At 39.9% G+C, this 25,338-nt stretch overlaps 2 protein-coding genes across 4 annotated transcripts in view; one reads left to right on the top strand and one right to left on the bottom strand.

Annotated features, from left to right (window-relative positions):
- The window catches only part of snx27a (sorting nexin 27a), a 48,202-nt gene that overhangs the window by 19,268 nt on the left and 3,596 nt on the right, over positions 1–25,338 (top strand). The window contains exons 13-14 of one of the 3 annotated variants that reach the window (XM_042434561.1): positions 4,255–4,322; positions 5,160–5,469. The exons of 1 other annotated variant lie outside the window; for it this stretch is intronic. In XM_042434561.1, the coding sequence (XP_042290495.1) occupies positions 4,255–4,319 (65 nt within the window). In that variant the 3' untranslated portion in view covers positions 4,320–4,322; positions 5,160–5,469. Of the gene's footprint in view, positions 1–4,254; positions 4,323–5,159; positions 5,470–9,275; positions 9,317–25,338 lie in introns of those variants that run through there. One more of the 3 variants, XM_042434563.1, reaches the window with a different exon arrangement.
- On the bottom strand, positions 9,279–23,983 carry chrna11 (cholinergic receptor, nicotinic, alpha 11). Its single transcript, XM_042434564.1, has 9 exons — positions 23,885–23,983; positions 21,875–22,014; positions 21,394–21,438; positions 20,942–21,051; positions 20,760–20,839; positions 17,248–17,724; positions 14,464–14,550; positions 11,640–11,749; positions 9,279–10,016 (listed from the first exon to the last, which is right to left on the bottom strand). The coding sequence occupies exons 1-9, from the start codon at positions 23,934–23,936 to the stop codon at positions 9,279–9,281; spliced, it is 1,839 nt and encodes a 612-aa protein (XP_042290498.1). The 5' UTR covers positions 23,937–23,983.

Below are 25,338 nucleotides of genomic sequence, written 5' to 3'. Positions count from 1 at the left end.
CTGCTCTGCATCTGAGAATAAAAAAGATAAATCTGGAATCTTAAAGAACGTTATATAACAAAAATTGTATAATTACGTAATGTATAATTAAAAGGCATAACAATTTCAAATCAAAACCCCTAATACCCTTCATGCATAGAAGCCCTGGATTATCCTTATTTGTTTTTTACCATTTTTAGTCTACTCATTTGAGTTGCACTGAATTGCAACATTCTCCAGAGAGGTGCAACTAAAGATAGGTTAGTTGTGTAAGATATAAATGTACCACAAATTGGAGTGGTGTGTCATGAGATCTCAATGCAATTTCATGCTTAATATTACTCAGAAACACTGCTTTAATTTGTGAAGTAGCTTCAAATTACATTTGCAGATATTCTTCACTGTTAAGTACAAAAAAAACTTTCTTTTTTTAGTTGCAGGTTTTTGATGTGATTTACTGTAGCTCTATAATGGTGAAGAAGATGATAGGTGTCTAAAATAATGTGTAAAACAATAAGTGTCTGGGTAAGACAGGCTGCATGACAATCCCAACCTCACTGGTTTCTATCAGGCGGATCCATCATATGACATAAAGGCACAAATAACAGCTCAGCTCACATGATGTTTTGCTCTCCTTCTGGCTCCACCATTAGACTTTGCACTGTTTAATAAAAATAAAAAAAAGACAAAGAGTTTGCAGCCATGCTACTGTAGCTCCTCTGTGAGGCTGTACTTCGGCACAGCTGTGCTTTGAGCTAATGGAAAATGTCAACATGCTTGCATTGACAATGCTAAGCTGGTATGTTTTTCATGTTCACCATCTTAGTTTAGCTTGTTTGCTAATTAGCACCAAACACAAGTTACATCTCAGGCTAATGGGAGTGTCATTATTTTTGCAGGTATGTAGTCATAAATCAAAATATTGGAGAAATTAAAACATTGACCTTATGATGGCGGTAGATGAAACGTTAAGGGATCACCAAAGTTATTACAATGAATCCTGAGAGGGACATGAATGTCTGTACTAGATTTAATGGCAATCCATCCAATAATTGTTAGGTCATCCATAGAGCCATGCCGGCATGGCTAAAAATAAGGGACAGATGAGTTCATTCTTCACAGTGCAAATGACTTAGATAAAACTTAATTTATCCCCTTGGGTTGGACTATTGTTGATATTTGTGAAAAACCTCATGCGTAAAGTTATTTTTAGCTTACTGTACCTTGACATGTTGGATGCATTTTATCCTAATATCTCAGTAAACGTCTAATCAGAGCACGATAGTTAGCTAGTAGAGAGCAACCAGCCACCCTTGACGTATTGGTTAAGAGGCCTGTGTTACTCAGGGCGGACACCTCGTCTCCACTTAACCTTGTGACCGCGGTGGCCCGGGCTGGTTAAACGGCAGTCGGTAAAGTGAGTGAATGTAGCGTGGCAGGATTAATCAAGCCTAACGACACATCTGTAGGTATGGCTTGCGGGGAGGAGTGAGCATCAATCACAATCTGGAGCATCTCTCTCCCTCTCTCCCTGCCTCTCGTCAGCTGTATCGACCAGTGCTTTGGGCCCTTGGTAATTAAAAAGCATTGATCGGCCTCAGCCGCAAGATGTTGGGATGCGATCTTGCAGCACAACACACTGTGGGGACCCTTTGAGAGTGCAGGTGTGCATGCACATAGGTGGGTGCATCTGAATATTTCCACATAGTGTATGTATGTAATTAGCGTTTAATGAGTGTTCCTTATATAACATCTGTTGCTGCGTTTAGTCTTTTTTAGGGTTAACTTGCAGGTTTATTTCTGTTTAATTTGTATGCTTTGCAATGATGACATCCTTTTAGCTTACATATTGCCACCCCTTTTACACAGTCATAGAGCTGTGTGAGGTCTAATGTGCCTCCAATGAGATTCATTTGAATTACCCATCTGGTAAAATGGCTGAAGCCCGGGAGAAAGCTTAGAGAACACTCTCTTATTAAGTTAGAATTGGGGTCGAAAAAAACAACAACAATTGATTGATTCTTTGCATACAATAAACCCAGAGGCTCATCCTCCCCATGGACACACAGACATACACACACGCAGTCTTCTCACTTCTTCTCTCTCCTTTTATTCCATATGAGTGAACACAGTAAATCTAAGTGCTGCTAGATTGCTAGCGCTGCACATTTTTCAACCTCGGAGAGAAAGAGAGTTAGCCCGTTAAATAGGCAGCCTTGGCTGGGCTGAATAAGACCAGCACATTACTATAAATACACCCCTGACTCTTTACTCTGTCTGACACACTGACTGAGTGACACACTGAAGGCCACACGCCAACCAGACCCCACCACGTACAGTTGCATGAAAATATGTTTCTAATTTCTGTTTATTTCCGTAGCATATATTTTCCCTTGAGGTGTGATATAGTGCTTTGGCCTTTCATTTGATGTCTGTGACTGAGTTATGCTTGTCTGAGCACCCATCTCCCCTGCCTCTGTCCCTCATAAATCCGATGAATTACCCAGTATGCCCCCTCTCTCCTCCATTAACCCTCCCCTCCTCTTCCTCCCATCCCATCCCATCCCCCCCTCCTCTTCTCTCCCTCTTCCTGAGCGAGTGATCAATTAAGGCCCCTGTCCAGCTCTCAGAGCGCGTCAGCACTTTCTCTCCTCCTCTTATTCCCTCCCTCTGTCATTTTTCTCTTCGTTTTGGGTGTTGGGCCAGCCACTGTCAAAACAGAGAGATAAGGAGCAGACCAAAGGTGGTAGAAAAAAGAGGGAATCCTTTATTTTCAGGATGAGAAATACAAGTGTTTCGTGTCAGTGTGTGCTGGAGGGAAAACATCCTTTTGCTCACCCCCTAGCAGGAAGTTTACTCTCTGCCTGCTAGGAGACGTGACTTTAGAGAAGAAGAGAAAGGAGACAGAGGATGAAGAGAGGTATAGAGATAAAGTGTGCAACTGCCTCTACACTCCATCAATTTACATGAGAAAACACGTGTATATGCATTTGAGACAGACAGCGTTGGTCAGGAATATAGTAAACATATTTGGTCCTTTTGGATCCTTGTGTAAAAGCAAATATTAAAGTAATAATCTGGAGGATTTTCATTTAAATAAATGTCTGTTATGTCACTAACTGTCGCAGAATGAGGTAACACAATGGCAATTGAGCCTATGGCCCAGTGATGCAAGCCCTTGCATTTGCAGTATTATGAACTGGGTGTTGGCGGCGGCGTCCCTGGGAAAAATCACAAGCGGCGCACAGTTAGTGACGTTATTTTCCATCACCCAGCAGTGGTTGGTCTGTCAGAGAGGGAAGGCAGAGCTAACACAGTAGACTCGCTCTTTAACTCACTTGTGTGTGAAGCGGTGTGCTGCTAGCGTTGCGTCCCAGGTGCCAATTGCTAACTGGATGACATCACACAGGTGACACTGTTTGGATCTCTGGTCCAAAAACACATTAATTATTGTTTATCGACATAGGTGCCACCAAAGAGAATGAAATAGAGATCTTGCTTATTGGCAACAAATCCCATTTTAAAAAAACAACAACAATGAATTGATCCTACTAAGAAGTATTTCATGTGTGGCAATAGCTTGATATAGCTTCTTCCTCTGCCATAAAGTTCAGTTATTGTCAAAAACATATTTAAAAGACACATCAATGAACCAAACTGGTGATGTTTTCCTGCGTTAAGATGAACATAGTGACTGTTGTAGCATGGTAGTTCATCCTGCTGCCATAAATACTCTAGAGCACTAAATGTGTATTAATCTGTGGCTGAAAATAGAAAATAATGCACTATTCACACTAATTTGTGAAACATTTTCTAAACACTACAGTGCCTGGATATTTTAGGAAATTAGTTCTTTCTTAAAATAAACTATATTTGTGACCCTTTCTTAAACATTTATATTTTCATTATTAACAAATGGGCATGGAACTGTGTGACACAGAGACTGTAGGGGAATATTGAAAGTATTGAAAGAAACATTGTTGGCTTTGTTCTTTTCATAAGAAATGATTCATGGCGTTTGTGAGTGAAGCTTAAAATAATGAAGTTCTTCTAGTATAAAAAATTAAGTTTGTTACATGTACATGTCTAAGTCAGTTGACAACTTATTTAAGAAGTTGAGTCAAAATGAAAATAAAGAAAATGACAACTTAATAATACATGCTTTTTAAATAAATATTGTTGCCTTCACCTAACAGTAGAAAAATATTAAGTTGGTGAGCATCTTTTAAAAGCTAAGGACAAGCCTTAATTTGCCTGGACTTGTTATGCTGCCAGACTGTGAGAACCACAAGAGAAAGGAGGAGGAGACACAGGAGTTTACATCCAATATCCAAAGTTAATTGGTAAGTAACTATTTTTACTTTGTTTTATTGATAACAACTAGCTACTGACTATATCAGCACACAGTGCTGCATCAAATTATAGCTTGAAATGTACTTTTAGCTGACAAAAATGGCTCCAAAGTAGTCTCTTTTTTTGCTTGTTTGTTTTGTTTTTCAAACTGCAAAGGTACGAGCCTGCGAGGATAATGCTTCATTCTAATTTGAAGTTGGCACTAGTTGATTAACATTTGGTCAGCAACAGTTGCAGGGCTGGGACATTTAACATTCATGAGTGTAGCTGTAAGAAATATAGATTACTAAATATCGCCTCATGTTAAAGTTGGTTAACTGAGCCGCAGCTGAAAAGAATAGTCTGTGTCCAGGTGCAATCTGCATTAACGCAGGCTGAGAAGCAGACACCACGTTGTGGAAAATATACAATATTTTATTTAATCCGAGATGTTTCACATCATTACAACATCATTACAACATTTAATACAACCCCCTTTAATGTTCTGTTGCGTAGTTTGACAGGAAGGCAACGATATCTAGCACATTTCAGTTAAGATGACAATCAGTAAAATGGGTTTCTAGTCATCACACCGTCTGTCTAAAGTGTTTTTATTGCTTTTTTTCCCTTAATTTCACATTTTTGGTCAGATATTCGTAAGGATTTATTAGCCAACAACACGTTAAGACAACAATAGTAACACAATCTAAAATTATTTTAAAATCTTAATAATTGGCACACTCAAGGCCTCATAAACCTCACCCACCGGTATTCTTTCCTAGTGATGTAATTATTAAAAACCCATCCTCATGGAGGAGCAGCTGTAAGATGTTTTTTCTCTTACACAGGATGATTCAGTGGACAGGAGAGAGATTGCTATCCGTTGCCTAGTGCTGTATCTCATCTCAGAGAAAAGGGGGATTGCTTCAAAGAACACTTGGTATGTAATTCAGACACACATCCTAGGAGAGGGATCCCTTTTCTCTCTCTTTCCGAGGTTTCTTCCATTTTTTTCACCATTAGAGGGGTTTTTTTTTAGGGAGTTTTTCCTTATTCGAATCGAGGGTCTGAGGACAGAGGTTGTTGTATTGCTGCACAGATTGTAAAGCCCCCTGAGGCAAATTTGTGATTTGTGATATCGGGCTATACAAATAAAATTGACTTGACTCACTGTACTTTGTGTTACTCTTGTTTTTAAATATGACGTAAAACACTGAAATGTTGATTATGACCTTCTTATGCCAGGATGGTGATGGTGGGGATATTATTGATGAGGTGATGAAGATCATTGTCATCATAGGTGTCATAATGTATGATCCAGCCAGAGAGATCCTGAAAGACCTGCATGTGCCCAGAGCCTGTTCCTTGCAAACGGGGCTGATATACACTCAACCTCAACTACCCAAAAGAGCTGAAAAACACGCTTGGGGTATTTCAAAAGATATTATTTGAGGTAGATGCTAAATGTTGCACTGTTATGTATGTGAAGTTTTGTTGTTGTTTGTTGTGCACCATACATCAGCTGTACTTTAGACACTAGTTTCCAGTTTATTGGGTCCACCTTGCTAAACTAATGCAGTTCAATATAACAGCCCTGCAGTAAATCCTACTCTCATCAAGGTTATAATGTTCAGTGTTTTCAAGACAGTTTTAGAGAGGTTAGTTCAACTTGATTATCAGTTTGGAGGCTGTTAAGGTTGTTAAACTGTATTGTGTTGTCCTGAGGTGTTTCTATTATTTAGTCTACCCTCACTGATATATAGTTTTAGCTAGGTGGACCCAATAAACCGACCATTGAGTGTATGTTGTTCGAATTCATTTCTGATGTTTGTTTTAGTTCTATTTGTTTTGTTGTCGTTGATTTTAAGTAAAATGGGTGTATTTACCACGTTCTGTACAAAAATGACACATGCTGTAGTTTCTGTATTCGTCTGGGAGAGTACATGAAGCCATTAGATGTGTTTTTGCCGACACCTGCAACACTAAATCTATGTTCCTTTGCACTTAGTGTGCAGTATTTTTATGTATTGTTAGAAGTGTTTATTTAGTGCACAGATGATGATATAAAATATGTTAATGGTTTAAAAAAAAACAACAACTTTTGGACGTTTTATGATAAACAGTTTGATCATAAAAACTGAAATTGCTATGTGTTATTCTGACTAAAGTGAAATAAATTACTACTCAAAAAAATAAGGTAACAATTTGCATGGACATTTCTGAATAGAATGGAAGTAAAATGAATAAGAAAGAATAGCTTAAATTAAGTAATTTGACCACTATTGAATCAATATTAAGTCAATATTAAGTTTTAGCAACTTAATTAAGCTTTAAGAGGTCAAAGCAAATCATGTTGGTTGTACTAAATTAATTGAGTTAGTCTGATTATAAAAGACTCTTAGGATTAACTTAATAATGGACGAGGATTACTTAAAAAGATGCGTGCACATTGTTACCTTAATTAGTTTAAGTTGAGCCAGTTTATTTTCTTATTTTCTCTTTTGACAAAAAGAAAAATACTAAATAACACCAGTCTTATTGTTTAATGGGATTACTGGGGTTTTCAAAGACTTTTTCTAAGATGAGGATGCTTTTTTAATGTACCTGCTTGCAGTTTGAATGTTTGGTTGAGCTTAGCTTAGTTTATTCAGTTCATGTGTATCTTTAGAATCAAGTAGCAGCCACTCAAATGTAGGGAAAGACACTTCTTTCAGCAATGACGGTTCAATACTAAAACATCTGTTCTCACCAGTGATGTTCTTTTCTGTCAAAAAGGACTATGTGGGATATGTTGGCTGTGTACTGGCACGACACAATAAACAACACCTACTAGTGCTGCTTTCACAAAGACCTGAAAAATCATAGTTGGAAGTATTTTTCCTGACATATCTATATTTATCATCAGCGGCTGTGCACCGCAGCTGAATCTACATTTAAACTAATATGATAAGAAGTTAATGTGACACTATCTTTGAAGCAGTGAAGCACTAGGAGACTCAGCAATTACCTGTGCTGAATTGTAGTTCTTTGATGTAAATTTCTTATGCTTCTAGCTATTTTGAATCACTTACCCTTCCCTTAAAATGTTGGGCTGTGTCAGAAATTTCTTCCCTATTAACTCAGTTACTATTCCCTATATGATAGACATGTTTGGTTTCTTCAGTCCTCTATAAATGTCTTGTTCAGGATAAAACAAGACATTTCAGGTTGCATCTTGGGAAACTGTAATCGCCATTTATCACCATTTTCTGACATTTTATAGACCAAACAACTAATCGATTAATGGAGAAAATACTCGTCAGATGAATTGATATTGAAAATAATCATAAGTTGCAGCCCTAGATAGGAGCAGCTACTTGATTCCATACACGTCTATAAATTAAGCTAATTTAGGCTAATCTTACATTTAGCATACATTCAGCCTGCGCGCAGAGACAAAAGACAAAAGAAAGTCATCCTCAAGGTTGTCTGACTGAGTAAGTAGGATAATAAGCTCAATTCCCTCAAAGCCAAACTCATTTAAGCTTTATTGTATTTTTCCGGTTGCTGTCGGCCACAGATCTCTGGCTGAAGGTTGTAGCTTGATTTTTTAAAACACTTCACCAACTCGAGTCAATTTCATGAAAATACAGTTCCATTAAAATCTCATCTCTCATTTTAGATAGATGTGAAATCACTCATGAAACTATAAAACCCCTGAAGAGATCTAACAGAAATTTGATGGGATGTTGCTTCTCCATATTAATTTGGGGATTTTAAATCATCCTTTCCCTCTTTGTGCCTCCCGTGTTCTTACAAAGACCTGACCTCTCATCTCAAGTTATTAAACCTTTAATACGAAATCCAATTAGATCTGTTGGTGTATTAGGATTTGCCAGATACAGTTAGGTAACTGCTTCATGAATTATTATTGGGTCAGGGTTCCACTGTGGCGAAGCTACTGGCCATTGCGTTGTTGATTACCAGTTAATTCAGTTTCTTGGTCGTGATAAGCACAGTATGCCGTGCCCTTTGCTGAGGAGCTTTTGATCTCTGCTGATTGTTGCAGATTGGCAATTCTCTCCAAGAGATAAGGCCCTGGAAATGTAAAGTGGTTTGCGAGCAGAGAGGGGGGACTTCTTCGTCTTTTAAAAGCTTATTCATCTCAAAGATTATCTGAGGTCTTTCAATTTGACGGTCATTAGATGAATGTGATTGAATAATAGATGGGATCCTCTTCTGTTCGTCTCCGCTGCGGTATTCTTGATCTTCAGTCCACTTTGTATATCCGAGCATCGAGCTGGTTACTCCGCCTAACTCTGCCAGAGTCACGAGGGATAAAGTCTCGTTCCTTCACGACCACCCTTTGTTGTCTCTCCTTGTAAAAGTCTCTTTCTCCTCTTCCTGCCCTCTGCTCCTCACATCACTTTAAATGATGCAGTCTTTTCTCAACGTGTGGGAATGAGGGGCTGTCTTCCCTCCTCGAGATATAAAAAAACAGCCAAATGTCTGTCTTATTTATCTGGCCCTTTCTATCTGCCTGTCTCTTTCCCCCTCTTACTCTCTCAATCTCTCCCTTTCTATACGAGCTTTCTTACTTGAGGTTGCATTGGACTTCGCTTTCTTTTTTTCTGACTCATCTTTCCCTCAATTTTGGGTGAAAGTCTCTGAATAAACCACAATCCATTTCTCCTTGTCAAGGATCTGATAAAGCACCCCGCTCACCTTAATCTCATTTTAACTTCACTCTGCACAGCCTTTCTCATCTGTTTTCCTCTTATATTTCAGTTACAAAACAGAATGTATTGCAAAGAAAACCATTTGTTTTTTTTTTCCATTTCTCGGTTCCTCGCAATCACAAATCACAGAGCCTACAGTACAGGAAATTGTGTTTCCTTGGATCTGGGCCCACTCCATCCTTCATCCTATATTTAATTCCCCTCATCCATTCCTTCACGCTTCTCCCCTTCTTTTTTTCCTCTTAGCTTTCAAACAAAGTCCTTGGAAATAGCATCCACAAAGTTGGGAGCAGACATGAGGATCGAGATGGTGCAAATGATGTTGAAAACACTGAACGCCACCAGACACAGGCGGTCAATTACAGCGCCTGCAAATTTCCACTGGTCGACCATGCTCTCTGTCTCGTCCTGCTCCCGGAAACGATCTGCCATGTAACGCACCTCCTCCAGGATAGCCTGAAGCTGGGGATCTCCTATCCCCGCAGCTGAGCACCCTCCTATCCCTCCCGGTCCACCTCCAAAGCCCCCACCACTGGAGACAGTGCTGGGACAACCTACAGTGTCCATATTGGGGGTAGGAGGTGGTGGGGAGCTGCAGAACTGTGATGGCAGGTGCGGAGGCGGACTCCCTGCCACTCGCGGAAGCCCAGTGGAGGTGTTATTCCTCTGGACAGACTCCGAGAGCATTGAAGGGTCCTCCATACTCTGGAAGCCCATGTAAAGAAGGTTCCCGTTGTTGTTGGCGCTGGACTGGGCATGGAGGTGAGGGTGTCCCGCATGAAGGGGCCCTGTTTGGAGAGGAGCCAGATTCTGCGGGTGCAGCGGGTGAAGGGTGGGGTCTGGAGGGTTGGGAATGCTCCCGCTCTGGGAGCCTGAGGAGCAGCGTCGCAGGTGGGGGGCACACGGGGGCCGCTCTGGGTCATCGTTCTCCCCGGGCTGCTTCATACGCAAAAACCAGGCTACCCACTGCAGCAAGACGAGCTGCACCTGTAGAGAGGAAAAAAGAATAGAGATATGTAAAGATAAGAGATGAGAGCAAGGATTAGCTTGGGAAGAGAGAGAGAGAAGAGAAACAATTTTAGCGCATAAAAGCATGAAAGGAAGCAAAAGAAACACAAGAAATCTGTATAGCATTGAGAGCTGCCACGCATTGAAAAGCACCCACACATCTTGACCTTCACGTAACACCAGTTAAGCTTGGCTAATAGTCTGATTTGTTGCGGATTGACACTGATGCTGTCTCCAACCTTGCGTTTTGTTTCAAAATGCAACTGCACTTGTACTATAAGTAGAAGTATGAGATCCTCGCCAGGGACGCCCAGTGAAAGCGCCTGAGGCAAAAGAGGTTTTTTTTTTTTTATTGCTTTAACTGGATTCTCAGCAGAGATGATACTTACAAAGGCAGCTTTAAATTCAAACTATGGGATTATTGAAATCGACTGTCAGATTACTTTTTCACGACTGTAATAAGCTTACAGTAATGTTTTAGTAAACTACCGCATTAAGCTAAAGAGAAGATTATCTGCTCACGAGTTGGAACAAAATTCAAACCTTGTTCTTTTCTACTCTATTCTCTCCCTATTCTCCCTTGGAAACAGAGTGAATGTTCCCTGAAAGGGCATATTGGCCCAACAGCATCCAGATGGGTGTCTGGCATCTAATGAGAAGCTAATGTCCAGATGACTGCTCAATTAGTCTCCACCGAGTGTGTTTACTGGCCAGGTAACAGTGCCTTTTGCTGTTGCTGTTAATGTTGTTTTTGTCCAGGCTGCAATTATGAACTGTCCTGGTTCGATGCCCTCCTCTGAACCACATCAATTAGCTTGTTAATTGGCCATCGCACTATCTGAATAGACCATTCATCAACAGAATGTCCTTGCAATGTGTCGATATATAACGCATCTGCACTCTCATGCAACTGAGCTGTTTGTACATTTATCGATAAATGCAGACCTGTCAATTTCGCACTCCAGTCAAAACATAAATCATTAAATAGATACATCTTAAAATGCCAAACACATGTTGATTAACAAGAAAATCTATTTGGCGAGAGCAGGTTTTAAGACATTATTCTTAGGTATTCCTTTAGCTAATTGCATATGATTTTTATATTTTATGCCTTTCTTTCAGACCTTTTTTTCCTTTCCTTTCCTTTTTTTTTCATATTTTTGATATTTCACTTTGCAACTAAACTTTTGTAAAAAGTCGTGATGCATTTTATAAGCATTAAACAGAAGGAAAAACAAGAAGAGGGAAAAAGTCAAATCGAATCCGCCTACATATCCAGAGCGCTTTGAAACACACTCCTGTTGAAGTTCTTGGCGAGGCACTTGATGAACACACTCAGGCAGACACTGACACTGCCGGATGAGTCACAGCCGAGGAAGTCAGAGAATAAAAAGAGAAAAGAAATCGGCGGAGGCGCACAGGTAGCAATAACAGACGGATAAAATGCTATTGAAAATGGCAGAGTCAAGGGGTGACATTAATGCTGAAATTGAGATTAATAAAAAGAATGTATGATATGTGAGATATGGAGACGGACCGTTTACAAGGTTTAACAAGAGTGTGTGATTCATGTAATGATGAAAAGTGTGAGCTCAGTCTCACCCATTTAGGCATGTTTCCTCCGTTTGGATCGTGGTGATGATACTGCAGAACCACTACTGTAGCGATGACTGACATCCCAACGATGATCATTATACTTGCAAAGTACTGACCTAAGAGAAGCAGAGCGAGGAACAGTGTTATGTTTCTTTTTTTTTTAACAAAGTTTTACTTGCACTGTAATTCCTACCGGCGGTTTTAGCAGATTCTGGTTTGTCACAAAGGAGAAGAAAGGTATTCTTTGTTTTTCAAAAAACAGAGAGAAAGGATGGAAGGTTATTATAAAAAGACACGTTCATGTTATTCTGCAGTATCTTCTCAACATCTACATGTAGTTTATGTAGTAAAATACTTCATTTCTGTTTCTGTCACTGCAAGGTCAGTGAGAAGAACTTATTTCACAGAAACATGTTCACATGATACTCAAGAATAACACACACATCTTTTGTTAAATATCTTAACACCAAACTGGGACCTGCTACTGACTCTACTGCCTGCTTACGGGGCCAGAACAGCGACAGTTAAATTTTGGCATCAAAAATAGACATTTGGCATTGAAAACAAAACCTGAACTGAAAAAGGAAACACTGGCATGAAACACTTGTATTGTAAAAAGTTGTACTGGCACTGAAAAAAGTTACAATCTTATCTTCTCGTTATCTTATTTTATTTAAATATTTTTTGTATTATGATGTGTTTTTCAAGTCTTTTTTCAGTGAGGTTTTTTTTTTCAGTGTATTAAGATTTAATATTTTTTCAGGCTAGAAAGTGACCATGTACATTCCCAATATAGAGTCAGTTTATCCAAATAACGGCTGTTTGTAGATCTGCTGCTACGTTTCCGGACATGTGAGGAGCCGCTGGCTGGGTGACACCAGCCAGTCGTCTCGCAGCAGCAGCCCGACTTCTGTGTCGTCATCTCAGGGAGAACGTGATATGATGAACTGATCCGTGCAGCTCTTTGGTATTTTACAGCTGGTTCTAATGTCTCTGCAGCATTTTGATTATATGATATAAATCTTTTTTGGAAGGTAAATGTTGGTTTGACAGATTAAATCTAACAATAGTTGCTGCCACATTAGTTTGAATGTAAAGTGAAGCTTCATGTGTTTAGTGGACAGAACAACAGCGAGCACTGGTCTCTATATGTACAGATATCACCACATTTCAATAAATATCAATGTATTAAAATAAACAGATCAGTCTATATTAAATTTTGTTTTCCCATCCTTGGAAGCTTGTACTCTCAAGTTGGACTTGCCAAGTCTTCAACACACTTACTTGACTTTACTGTGATAAAATAATCTCAACTCAAAGTCACACTAACACTTTTTTTCTCACAAAAACCCCTCCTGACAGAGAGATACAGTAAATAATGTTATCCGGTCTGTAATGTAGCTATAATAAAAATCCAACCCATTGTATAGCTTAATAAAATTAAATAAGATTGTAATTTTTTTAATGCCCGTATTTTATTTTTCAGTGGAACCTTCTTCTGTGCCAGTACTTGCTTCAGTGCCAATATAGCTTTTTACAATACAAGGGTTTCAATGCCAGTGTTTCCTTTTTCAGCTCAGGTTTTGTTTTCAATGCCAAATTTTATTTTTGATGCCAAAGTTTAACTGTCACTGTTCTTGCCCCCATACCCTCTACTGTATGTATGTAAAACCACCTAGGAGATAGATTAAAACTGCATCAGGGGAGCTATTTTTAATCAATGAAATTATGCTGAGAGCAGCACTATGATGATTATGACTGCATTCTTTTCATCACGTTTTTTAATGACTATTATTTGTGTCTCTAGGCAAAGATGGCCTTACATCTGTCTCTGGCTGCAGTCTTAGCATACTAAACATTATTTCGAGCAGTGGCCCCACAATCAATTTAGCCAATTAAATTTTTAGTCGAGCAGATGGCGACGATAAATACAGATTTTTCAGATATTTTTTACTGCTTTGTAGTACATCACGGTATGTTGTAGGTCTGTATTTTTCAGGTTTTCTTTCTCTTTTGTGTGAGTTTTCCTCGTTCAAATTGAGGCTCTAATAGGCTTTGCCATGCACTGTGCAGATTTTAAAGCCCTCTGGGACAAACTGAATAATAAACAAAATAATAAAATGATAAACATGAAAGATAAAATATTTATTGTCGCTGTCAGCTGGAAACTTTACTCAGTATCTTCAACATAAATTTAAATGTTAAAGCAATCATTTTTGAATATGTGCTCAGGGGCAGTGTAACAAGCTCTAGGACCAATATTTACCAGAATGTTAATACTGTATGACAGACTCATTAGCAAATAATTGCCTATTTACACATCCAGCAGACACATAGCAATTTTATCACTCATTTGAAGTCGTGTTTCTGGCCAGCTGATGAATATTCACTCTTCTTTTAGATCTTCTTTTGTTCTCAATCAACTCCTGAAGGAAATATCTGACTCTTCAGCTGCTAAATGCTTGACTTTCCTCTCCAGCTAGTTGCTAATTTTGTCTGTCTGAGATTTTTTTAAATGGAAAACAGCTGCCTGCTGCGGCTGGAGACAGGTTGATGAGAGTGTTGAGAGTTAACCAAAACCATAAAACCAAAACAATGAACTGAAAGATGCTAAAAAGCTCCTGAAGTGAACTTCAGGGTTAGGTGATGATTCTCTCTTGGCTCTCAAATTACACATAGTCATTAGATCCATTGCTAATATTAAAATATTGATTAGTACAGCTCTATGCAGCCTGATGAGTCCATTCAGGACTATGTAAATCACTCCTGAAAACACACACACACACACACACACACACACACACACACACACACACACTCTCACACATACCTATAAGTGGGACGGAGTCAGATGTGGCCGGCATGATCTCTGCGACCAGCAACATGAAAACAGTAAGAGACAGCAAGACGGTGATACCTAGAAATAAACAGAGAGATAGAACTTTATGCAGGAACCACATTTTGTTAAGAAATCAATATCATGGATTAGCCTCCTCCCTTGAGCAGCAGCAGCACTTTCCTGTGAGAAACCACATTAGAGTGTTTTGTATTTTTGATAAATGGTCACACTCAAGATGAGATCAAGTTCGATTTATGTAAATGACTGACTAATGCTCATACAGTGAATTACTTTTTGACGTGCTGTACCTCTATCGCAAAAAAGCACTTCCGCGCAGCAAACAGTCATTTTTTAAGTTGTCCAGACTCCGTCTCCGTCATGCATATGAACACGGTACACCTCTTATACACCGCTGCACTGAAATTCATCTCTATCTTCATTCAGCCACCTCCACACTATCTGTCTCAATTCTCCAACAGACAGAATTTTAAGGAGTGCTTTGCTGGCATAACTGTCCCGATTCAAAAGCATTCAATTAAACTACTAGACCGAGAGATAAAATATGAATGCCTTTAAAGGATATTAAGAAAATTAGAAATACTTCTTTTGTCTTGCTTTTTGTCCCCCTCAGACATGATTAGACACATATTCTTTTTAAAAGCATGCTCCTGTAGCCCTAAAGGACCAGCCTCTCTGTCCCCGAGTCTCCTCCATCAAGCAAAGGGACAGAGTATTTTCCTGGAAGGCAGTGTGTAAGCTCTCTCCTGTAATCAATTCACTAGCCTTAATTACATCAATAGGTTAATTGGCCGTGGGTGTAAGGCTTAGCATTTTTTTTTTTTTTCTGTAGAGAAATGCTGTGTAATGCATCCTGTATTTGGGTTAAGGATATGCTTTGACAACATTTGTCGCTGTTTCCTTTCCTTTGTTCCTTTTGATCCTTCCCTCCCACTTAGACACGAGTCACAAAAGTTACAAAAAAGCATTTATCCGAATTTTACATGATTAGGGTTGACTGATACAAAGACAATGCAATACTGTAATGTCAAAAATGGAGCTGCAACTTTTTCAGTTAATCTGCTGATGATTTTCATATTGCATCATTTGTTTTGTAATTGAAACGTCATTAACAGTGAAAATGCTTGTTTTTTTTTTCCAAACAACAGTCCAAAACCTAAAGATATTCCATTTAAAATGATATAAAACAGGCAAAAGGATTAAATTCTCATGTTTAAGAAGCTGGAACCAGAGATTGTTTAATATTTTTGCTTGAGAAATGATTGAAACAATTAATATTAGTAGTTATGAAATAGTTGAATTCTATGAATAGAAAATGCTTCTAGCGATTGACTATTCAATTTATTGACTAATCGTCGCTCTCAGAAAGGTCAGATGTGGAATCCGTATCGTCTGGAGTCTTTCTAGTCTTGATGAGGTGAACATTATTCATCTTGTGCTCTAAACAGTTTGAAACAGATATTAAAATTTATTTGCAGCTGCTGTTTGATCGCAGAACTGCTTCCTCTCTCTTCCAGCTTATTATAGTGCGATTTGGTTGTCTCCCACCTTTCCCTCATCATTCTTCCCTCTCCCTTTGTGCTGTCCTCTCTCATCTTTACCGAATTCTTCTCCTGTCTGTGCTTCCTTTTCACTACCATCCCACACCCATCTGTCTGTTCCTCCTCCTCGCATTTCTCAACTTTCTATTTCATCCTGTAATCCCCTCTCCTCTTGCAGCTCCACACCCTCTCCCTTTGCCTCTTTCATCCCTCCCCATAGTCTTCTGTGCCACTACTTTATTTTTTTTGCCTGTTCTGAATGCTCTGTTTTAGGCAGTCGTGCGCTACACTTGTGCATTCACACCAGGGCGGATGAGAGCACCCCAGTTGGAGATTTGATTTGCTGTAGGGCACCTTGTAGGCAGGTGGGATGTTGAGCATTTTCAGACTAGATTTCTCAACCGATTCAAATGAAAAACTAAATTAAAACCCATCACACAACTCTTCTGCATTACACTATAACATCATATTTTGTTTTTTGTTCAAAAGTACTATATTTACTGTTTTTATGTGGGGGGGTTTGTTTGCACACCCACACGAGCGTGCAGAGACCCGATGCACATTCCTGCAAATAGTTTCAAACTATTCCACTGGTCTGCAGTTGGCACCAAGAAACAACAAAGGCAGAAAATAAAAAAGACAGCTTGCAAGTAAACATGAATATAAATAATTCAGGTTTGAAATGTTTCAAAAAATCAGCTCTACAAATGTCTATTGGATCTCAAGGACACAATACCTTGAATGTAAACAGAAATTTGTTTACAAGAAAACTTCTTGGGTGGCACCTTTAATGGATACAGAAATATAAATGACAATAAATACAAAACATACAGAAAAAGACAATAAATATATTTTTGTATTTATTCTCATTTATATTTCTTTTTTACGTTTATATCCACTAAGGGTGAATGTGGTATGTTTGTTTTGTTTTAAAGATAATGATCATGTTGTTTTTGTATAAGTAGCATTTATCTATCAGTTACATGATTGATGAGTGAATTGTCTGTGAGGAAACCAGACACAACAGATAAACTGGAGAAGAGCGACGTGTTTTGATTTTGAGTCGCTCACAGTCACTGGTCCGCGTCTCGCTGTGTGCGCATTCTCAAAATCAGTAACTGAGCTGTGAAACTAACAAGCTCACTTCTGGTGTCTTTTCGCCCCACTGGAGCTACCTTCTCCAGTCTCTCTTTTTCTCTGTTTTTGATCCGCTCACCTAGTGAGATCTTCTCCCCAGAGTCAGCTGGAAGCACAAAGATTAGCAGGGTCATAGAAGACAGCAGCACACAGGGGATGAGCAGGTTCAGGGCGTAGTAGAGCGTTCGCCTCCGTATCGTCACCACAAACGTCACGTCTGGGTAGGGCTCCTTACAACAATCATAGAAAACCTCATTTCTGGTGCCCGGAACTCCTGAAAGGACGGAAACAGAAATAAATTGGCACAACCTAAATGAAGTTATGGCAGATAAAGATGAAGAAACACCTGGATTTTTTTGATGCAGGTGCAGAAGTTCACCCAACTCACCTATTAGGTCCCACTCTCCATTGGGCATGTAGCCTGAGATGTCAGCGTCGTTCATCTGGAGGTCCAGCAGCCAGCCGTCATATGTCCAAGAACCGAACTTCAGCTCACACTTCTGAATGTCAAAAGGGAACCAGCGAACGTCCACGTTGCATGTGCTCGTGAAGATTCCTGAGAAAGAGAGAGGCGTAAAAGGACAAGAGGCAGAGAGTTGAAGCTACACAATCAACTGACTTAATGACGGTATTGATCCGCAGTTTTCAGTACAAAGGTGACAAGGGAAAAAAGTATGAGGAGACCACTTGAACTCTTGCGATGCTGAAAGTCTGCCCTGAATATCAAGTTGCGTGGCAGACAGAATCGTTCATTCGTTTCATATCTAAGCCGCCCTAAAGGCTGACTACTTAACTGAACCACCTTAGATTTTTAAACAGAAATGATCACAATACAGAGCATTACTACAGTACTATTTTTTATCAATAATGTGCAGCAGAAAGTTCAGAGCTTTCAAATTGAGTTTGGAGGCCAAAGAAGTGAGAGCAAAGACTAGATCAGAAACAACCTCCTATCAAAGAAATATAATTTTTTAAAAAGTTGGCAGCAGCATTGTCACCTCACAAGTTTTCAGATATTCTCTCCTACAGACGAATGCTGTTTTTGCGCTCTGCATGCATACACAGCTGTTATAGCTCAGCCCCCGACGACAGGAGTAAACATCAGCGGTGACACTGAACAATTGGATTTCGCACAGCGTTCTAATCAGATTACCATTGTTGTTATGTAAAATAAATGCACTGGCACGCATAATGCACCGGCACACAGAAGCACAAAATCATGAAGACACACTTGTATCCGTCCCCAAACGAAGAATCACAATGTCTCCTTGCAGTAGTTGCTGGAAAACTCCAGCTTCAAATTTTTACTTGATTTTTGTTCCTGGGTAGTAAGTGTTACTTTCTAATTTCTTATGCCTAAAAAGTATAGAAAATGGCTACTATTCCCTTCAAACTTTGCTTTTGTGACCAGGACAGTGATATTTTGAGATTAGAGACCTATTTTCCAAAACTTTCCAGATAGATTCATTGCTGATGTAAAACTTTCAAGAATTTTCCAGGACTTTCCAGTAATATAAATAGTAGTATAAATACAGTAAGCCCACCAGTTCAGAAACCCATACTACCCCAACCAAAAAGATCTCAAGGTCTTGATTGGAGATGTCTCACAAAGTCCGCTGCCTAACTTTTGACGTTTAGGCTCAAACAGTGAAAAACTTGTTAGATGAAAGTGTGCAAGTCACAGATCAAAGAAAACGTCACCTAACTTTTTCCAGCTTCTTCACCCGTCAAGATAGGCTCTGCTTCTGCCACTTTTGTATAACTTTAGTATGAATACATGTTCATTTTGATTCATATGTTGTTTTTTCTGACTTTATGTGAATGGAAATGTGCAAATTCGCCTGTTTTCTCATTGTAAGTAAGTATGTTTCAAAATATAATTTTCCAAGTCAAATAAGCAAAATTTGAAGGGATTAATAGCCATTTTCTCCTCCTTTTAGACGTATGCAATTAGGAAATAACACTCACTACCCAGGAACAAAAATTGTGTTCTATAGTGTTTAATTACTGGGATGAACGAATAAAGCCTGTTGAGATGTTCAGGCGCACGCACAACCAAATGCCAATGAAGCCTTACAGCCCTCAAAGACATTCATTATGAGCTTGCTGACATGCAAATCAGCCTTCAGAGAGGAATGAAAGCAGAGTTTGGAGAAGAGAGGAGGTTAGCAGGTTCAGTGCTGTTTACAAAGGAGAGGTCGATCACAAAAAATCACACCAAGTTAAACAGAAGCTATAGATATTATTTTATACGTTCTCTGCTCCCTAAAATTCAGTTACACATTTTTGCAACTTTGCTTCATTGGGATGATGTCTTTATAATTACTCCCATTATCAGCTCCTAAGGCACTAAACCCTAAATTACACTGATTAGCAAAAAGCGGTTCTCTCTGCCTTTGCAGTCCATTGCTCTCGTGCACCATCATGCACGGTATATTCTTGTATCCTATATCTCACAGATATGCAGTAACCTTGAAGTAGCACTCACAAACAAGACACCTGAATTTTTCTGCAGCTCGGAGCAATCTCTCTCGTGGCACAGCTCCCGAAATAAAACTCCCATCATTCTGGAAAATCGCCTCCCAAGAAGGCATTATAAGGCCCAGAGACGAGATTACCTTGTTGCAAATGTCACCCAAACCAGATTTCAGCTAAAACCTGTTACATCTCATTCCCTGTTTTACTATTAAACCCCAACATAACACCTTTACCTCTGTAGATACGAGAGATATGCACCAGACACCTGAGATCCTTCGCCTTTGAATTACTTGCCCTGTCTCAAGCTTCTGCTCTGTGCCTGCCACCCACAGACCTGTTGCCTTTTATTTACTGATAATAACAAGCCCAGAACACCTCAGGGATTGCAACCAGGATTGAATAGGGAAATACACAGATAAAAAAGCTGTTTCTTTCACTTTCTCTCCTCTTTTTCTCCATCTCTCCTGTTCTCTTTCTGCTCTCTTTTTAATCATGTGTTGTGGTTAAACCTGCCCACCTCTCATTGTACCAAACTGGAACACCAGCTTTTTTCTCTCTTCTCCTAATTGGCTCTGGTCCAAATCGCAGCATTAAGGAGCTGTATTTACATCCAGCAGCACCCTATTAATAATCATGGCTGAAGAACAGAAATGATAGGGTGGCTTTCTGAGCCTGCAATCCTCGACTTTTACTTCAGAGGACCATTTCAGCTCAACTCCCCCTAACACCAGGGATTCAGTCTTAGACAGCCGTAATCTGGTGTATAAAGAAATGACTGAGAAAGTACAAAGTAAAGACCTGTGGATACACAGGGGAGCTGTTACTTTCACAGGCTTACACGGGTCTTGCGTTTAGGTTTAGACAGGAACCGGAGGAAGCGAGCATCTCCTATTTATAGGTGATACTCACAGCAGTGGGAATCTGTAACCAGTGAGTAACCAGGGATGCTGTTTTATACTAATAAAAAATTAATGTCAAGTGTACTAACACAGGAGAGACATGCAGAGATTGCAGAATGAGATGGCTGCCGTTGGGAGATGAGGAAGCGATAGGAAGAGAGAGAAAGGGATGAACGGCAGTGAAAGCATGAACGTGAACGAGTGACTGACCCACCTGGAGGCAGATATTCAGCGTAGCCACTGGAGTTCACCAGAACATTGGTCTTAAAGGTGGAGTCAAAGTCATCATCTGCACTGAGGAAGGACAGGAGAGGAAGGTGGAACTTACTACTTGTTGAAATGCAGCGTGTGTGTGTATGTATGAGGTGTGTGTGTAGGTGTTACTGCGTGTTTTACCTGTTGTAAAGAAGGATATCTGGTGTCCAGACCTGGTCTGTGGTGAAGCGGAGATTTTTAACTCCAGGATGTTCGCTCTGGTTCCACTGGAGATAGTGGTCGAACCAACTCTTAAACACACACACACATAGACACAGTCTGAATGCTAGTGGACTGCAGATAAGTTATCTCCAAACCACACTGCTATTCACTGAACAGGATATAATATAATTCAAGAAAAATATTACTCCTGTCCTGTCATGTATTTAGTGTCAAAAAGTGAGATTTTTCTGCTCAGCCTCACTTTCATCTATAAGATTTCATCATGGGATTCACAAATTGTAGGTCAAGAACTTCATTTACATGTCAAACACCTTGTAAACTAGTTCACTAAAAACATTAAAATCACCTCAACCTATAATAGCAGCAAATTCATTATCACCCAAAACATTCGGTCTCCCAGGGGTCCTTACCATCCGTAGCCACATGTTTGAGGTGAGCACCTGGTTCTTCTCATCCTGCAAAACATATAAAGCAATTTTAATACATTTCTTTTTTTTAGAAATCATTTGCTCTGTAAATCACAAGGCGAGGAGTAAAATCTTAGGATTATGTGTTACATAAAAAAACATTTTCACCTTCAAATCCATAAATAAATAAACAAATGTAAAAGAAAAGCCTGTTGTTATCAGCATTATTATCATTGATATCACAGTTTCAGGCATAAACAGAATACTTAACTTGACACCATGTTACGATTTTATTTTCCAAACTAATCACCAAAACAAAACTAGAGGCTGTAAATACCCATTGATCCCCAAGAATAAAAAATGGCTCAAAACATCATCATATATTCAAATGTTAGAAATATATTTTGTCACATCTCACAGGTATCTGGTGGATTATGAGCATGAGTTTAGGGACCGCTGCTGTTGTAGAAAGCCTGACACCTACCACATCCATGATCTGTATCAAACTGAGGGAGAAGACGACGGTGAGAGGGTGGGAGTCGTTGCCCACGGGCCGCTCCATCCGGTTGTAATCCTTCAGGAGGTTCTTCAGCAGGTTCCTCTGGTGAGGACCCTGTAACGACACTGGAGAGGCAGAAAAATATGAGAGAATTCAAATCCAAAAAAAGAAAAAATCTTCCAAAAAAAGCCACACTCTCAAGCTATAATAATTAGTTCACTAAAGCTCATAATGACACATAAATCTATGATTCCAGTGAAGCGAATGAAAATGAAACCGATCTTCAAGGAAAACCCGTCTCTAAAATCAAATGTGACTTTGGGAAAGCAGATGTGGACGCTGGAAATTCTTTTAAAAAGGCATTTTGCTAAATCAAATCAAAAGATCAGAAGACTGTCTCATCTATAAATACATCCAAAAGACAAAGATTAACAAGAAAAGGAGAGAAACAGGAAATCATCATGATAAAATTCACAAAAATAAAAACAGATCTTTTACTGCTATTAGTCACAATTATCTTGACTTTTACGGTTTAAACTTTGCAAATTAAATACGGATGAGAATAAGAAGAGAAGTTCCACATTAATATTGAAAATAACGAGGGAAATCGACAAAGAGGAAGAATCAGCGGGAGCGTGGAGAACGCTCCGTAAACAGAATCTAATTAGAGAAAGTGGGAAGCCTTATCAGGGTATAATTGGCACTAATGAATGTATAATTAGGTTAGTTTGAAATGCTCAGAGGTAACACACATAGAACATTGAATAAAGATACTCATGGACTTTCAAAACAAATGGACTTAGAGGGGGGAGTGTGAGTAGATGTTTTACTGTAGCTTCTTAAATGCTTCCTGTCCCGTCAGTTTTATCCTGATTTGTAGAATTTCCTTTTATTTCCTATTCGGGCTCTCAAGGTTTCTAAATGTGCTATTTATTTCATGCTGAAGCAGAGGGAATGATTAGAAAATGATGCTCAAAAACATCTAGGATTTCCCCACTCAGTGCAGTAATTAAAAGATTTCACTCAGTCTGATGTTATGTAACCTTCATGAAGTGCTGGAAACAGCAGATGCAGAAGATACGGTATATGGGACATTGTCAAACAGTAACTTTGAGGCTTATTTGAGGTAAACATAAGGCTTGTAGTGCTATGTTTTTGTATATCTAATGTCTTTAAATTTCAGTCTGCAGCAATATAGTCTGAAACTTTTGCTTTCTCTGGCCTCTCGTCTCTTATTTGCTCCACTTCACTGCTTTAAAAACTCTTCTTGAAAACGAACAAACAAACATTTATCTGCTCGCTGCCATGCCCGAAGGGGAAAGTTCGCCAGCTCTCCTCTCAGCTCTGTCATCCACTGTCAGCCTTTACAGTTGGCTACGACTTTCCTGCTGCTCGGAGCCCCGTCAGCTCGGCTGCAGCAACACGTCCACGGCATAAAAGGGAGGCGAGATGGAAGAGCTGATCTATACGTGCAATCAGATTGATCTGTGACCTGTTTTTTTTTCTGTGGGAGTAAGATCCCCCCCCTGACATGCACAGAGAATAGGACAGAAAGAAGCTTGTGGATTGAAGAGAGGACAGCAATGAAATGTTATGACTGCTGCATCAGATCCTTTTACACACTGTTTCTGTCATCTGCCTTGCTGCACAGTCTGTCAATTTGCCTGTTCAAACATTTAATACAGAGGGATCTAACCCATAGGTCAACTCAGCATGTGTATCCAGAAGAAAAAAATAATAAAGCCACACATCTCTTAAAAACCCCCCAAAAATGTAAACGGGCAAGCAAACAGGTGAGCCAAATTCTCACTTTTCTACTCCTGGAGTCTTTTTTCTTCTACTTTAAATTCTTATTGTGTTGCATACTTCACAAGTCCAGCATCAACGACGCCAATTCTTACAAAAAAAAAATAATCACACTTTGCAAATTAAGTGCCGCTGCTGCATTCTGATTTTTGAAGATAGAATGAAAGACAGAGAAGCGGGCGGGCTCACCGTGGATTAAAGCAGAGAATCCAGAGAGGAGCAGAGCCACCGAGTGCCACATCCTGGTGGTGAGGAGCAGGAGAGGAGAGGAGGCAGAAGAGGAGAAGCTCCGGATGTTGGAGGAAGAGGAGGAGGAGGAGGAGGAGGAGGAGGAGGAGTGGTGGTGGTGGTGGTGGTGGTGGGGGAGGGATTCGGAGAGGAGAGGGAGGACAGAGTCAGGAAGCTGCTGGCAATCCCCTGGTCTGCATCCACTCGGCATCAGTGGGAAGGAGTGTGAGCATGTGCTGGAAGAAAGGGGGGGGGGGGAGAAATAGGGGGGGCGAGGGAGCACAAGAGGAGGAGATGGTGGCTGTGAGCTCTCTGTGTCTCTCTCTCTCTCTCTACCTCTCTCTCTCTACCTCCCTGTCTCTCAGGGAGGTGGGACTAAAATGGAGAGCATGAGAGAGAGAAATGTCAGGGATAAGGGTGACAGGGTTGAAGTAAGAGCAGGAGGTGGAGGAAGGAGAGGTTTTAATTGGTCCGTCGCCATGAATTGACCTTATTATACACAACAGAAACAGATGATGCACGCGATTTTAAATGATATTTACTCTAACAGAGAATTGATTTGAAAAGGTTAAGTGTAAAAAACAAAAGGGGAAAGTAGGCTTCCCAAACAGGTCAGCAGTTACACAAAGAAAAAAAAAAGGAGGGGAGCTGTTAAGTGCAGAGAAGTAAAAAAAAAAAAAATGTTTTAAATATGACCAATTTTTGCAGAAAAACATGTTCTAAGAGGCAAAAGGAAGCTAATTCCAAACCCTTTCTTGGATACTTGGTGCATGTTTTCTTGCTCAATTTGTGCATCTTTGCCTCCCCTGCTTTTTTATGTGAAAAGCAAAATTGTAAAACATGAATTACTCTTTAAAGCCTCACTAACTTTCACTCCCTTACAGGTCTTTCACTCTATTTGTATGTGTGTGTGTGGTATGGCTAGTTAGCATTTGTGTTGCACGGCATGTGTCAAAAATATATGGCAGCTGGTCACACATGTGATAACACACCACAGCAGTGATAGTGACGCACCACTGGACTGGAAACTGTGTGTGCTTGCAAATGTGTTTGTGTGTGTGTGTGTGTGTGTTAGAGCTTCCCCCAGTCAGCGGGGGGTGGGCTTTGAATCAGCGGGGCAGATGGACTCCAGTTTAATTGAGAAAGTGCTGGGCTCTGCAGGAGGCCAATAGGAAAGTGCATAGTTAAACTCTACTTCTCATTTGTCCTCACGAAATGCTGATGCAAGGGCAGAGGCAGTGAGAAACCAAAAGAGAGAGAGAGAGAGAGAGAGAAGGAGGGGAGGGGGGGAGAGCAAGAGAGGAGGAAGAAAGAGTTGGACTGTATAATAGATTACCCTATTACTTCTACTGCCCTTCGGAATTACCCCTCTCCTAGGCAGGCTGTCAGGCATCCACAGCAGTCCCGAGCTACAG

The sequence above is a fragment of the Thunnus maccoyii genome, chromosome 15 (assembly GCF_910596095.1).
Source record: "Thunnus maccoyii chromosome 15, fThuMac1.1, whole genome shotgun sequence".
Taxonomy (NCBI): Eukaryota; Metazoa; Chordata; class Actinopteri; order Scombriformes; family Scombridae; genus Thunnus; species Thunnus maccoyii.
Note: the sequence above shows the minus strand (reverse complement) of the source record. Positions and strands in the feature narration are given on the sequence as shown.

Bases quoted from the DNA above. Each gene is read 5' to 3' on its own strand.
- chrna11 (XM_042434564.1), bottom strand. From the start codon at position 23,936: ATGTGGCACTCGGTGGCTCTGCTCCTCTCTGGATTCTCTGCTTTAATC. The intron at 22,015-23,884 runs GTGAGCCCGCCC...CTGCCTCTCCAG, and splicing joins ATTCTCTGCTTTAATCCACG to TGTCGTTACAGGGTCCTCAC. The intron at 10,017-11,639 runs GTGAGACTGAGC...TCCTCTCTACAG, and splicing joins GAGGAAACATGCCTAAATGG to GTGCAGCTCGTCTTGCTGCA.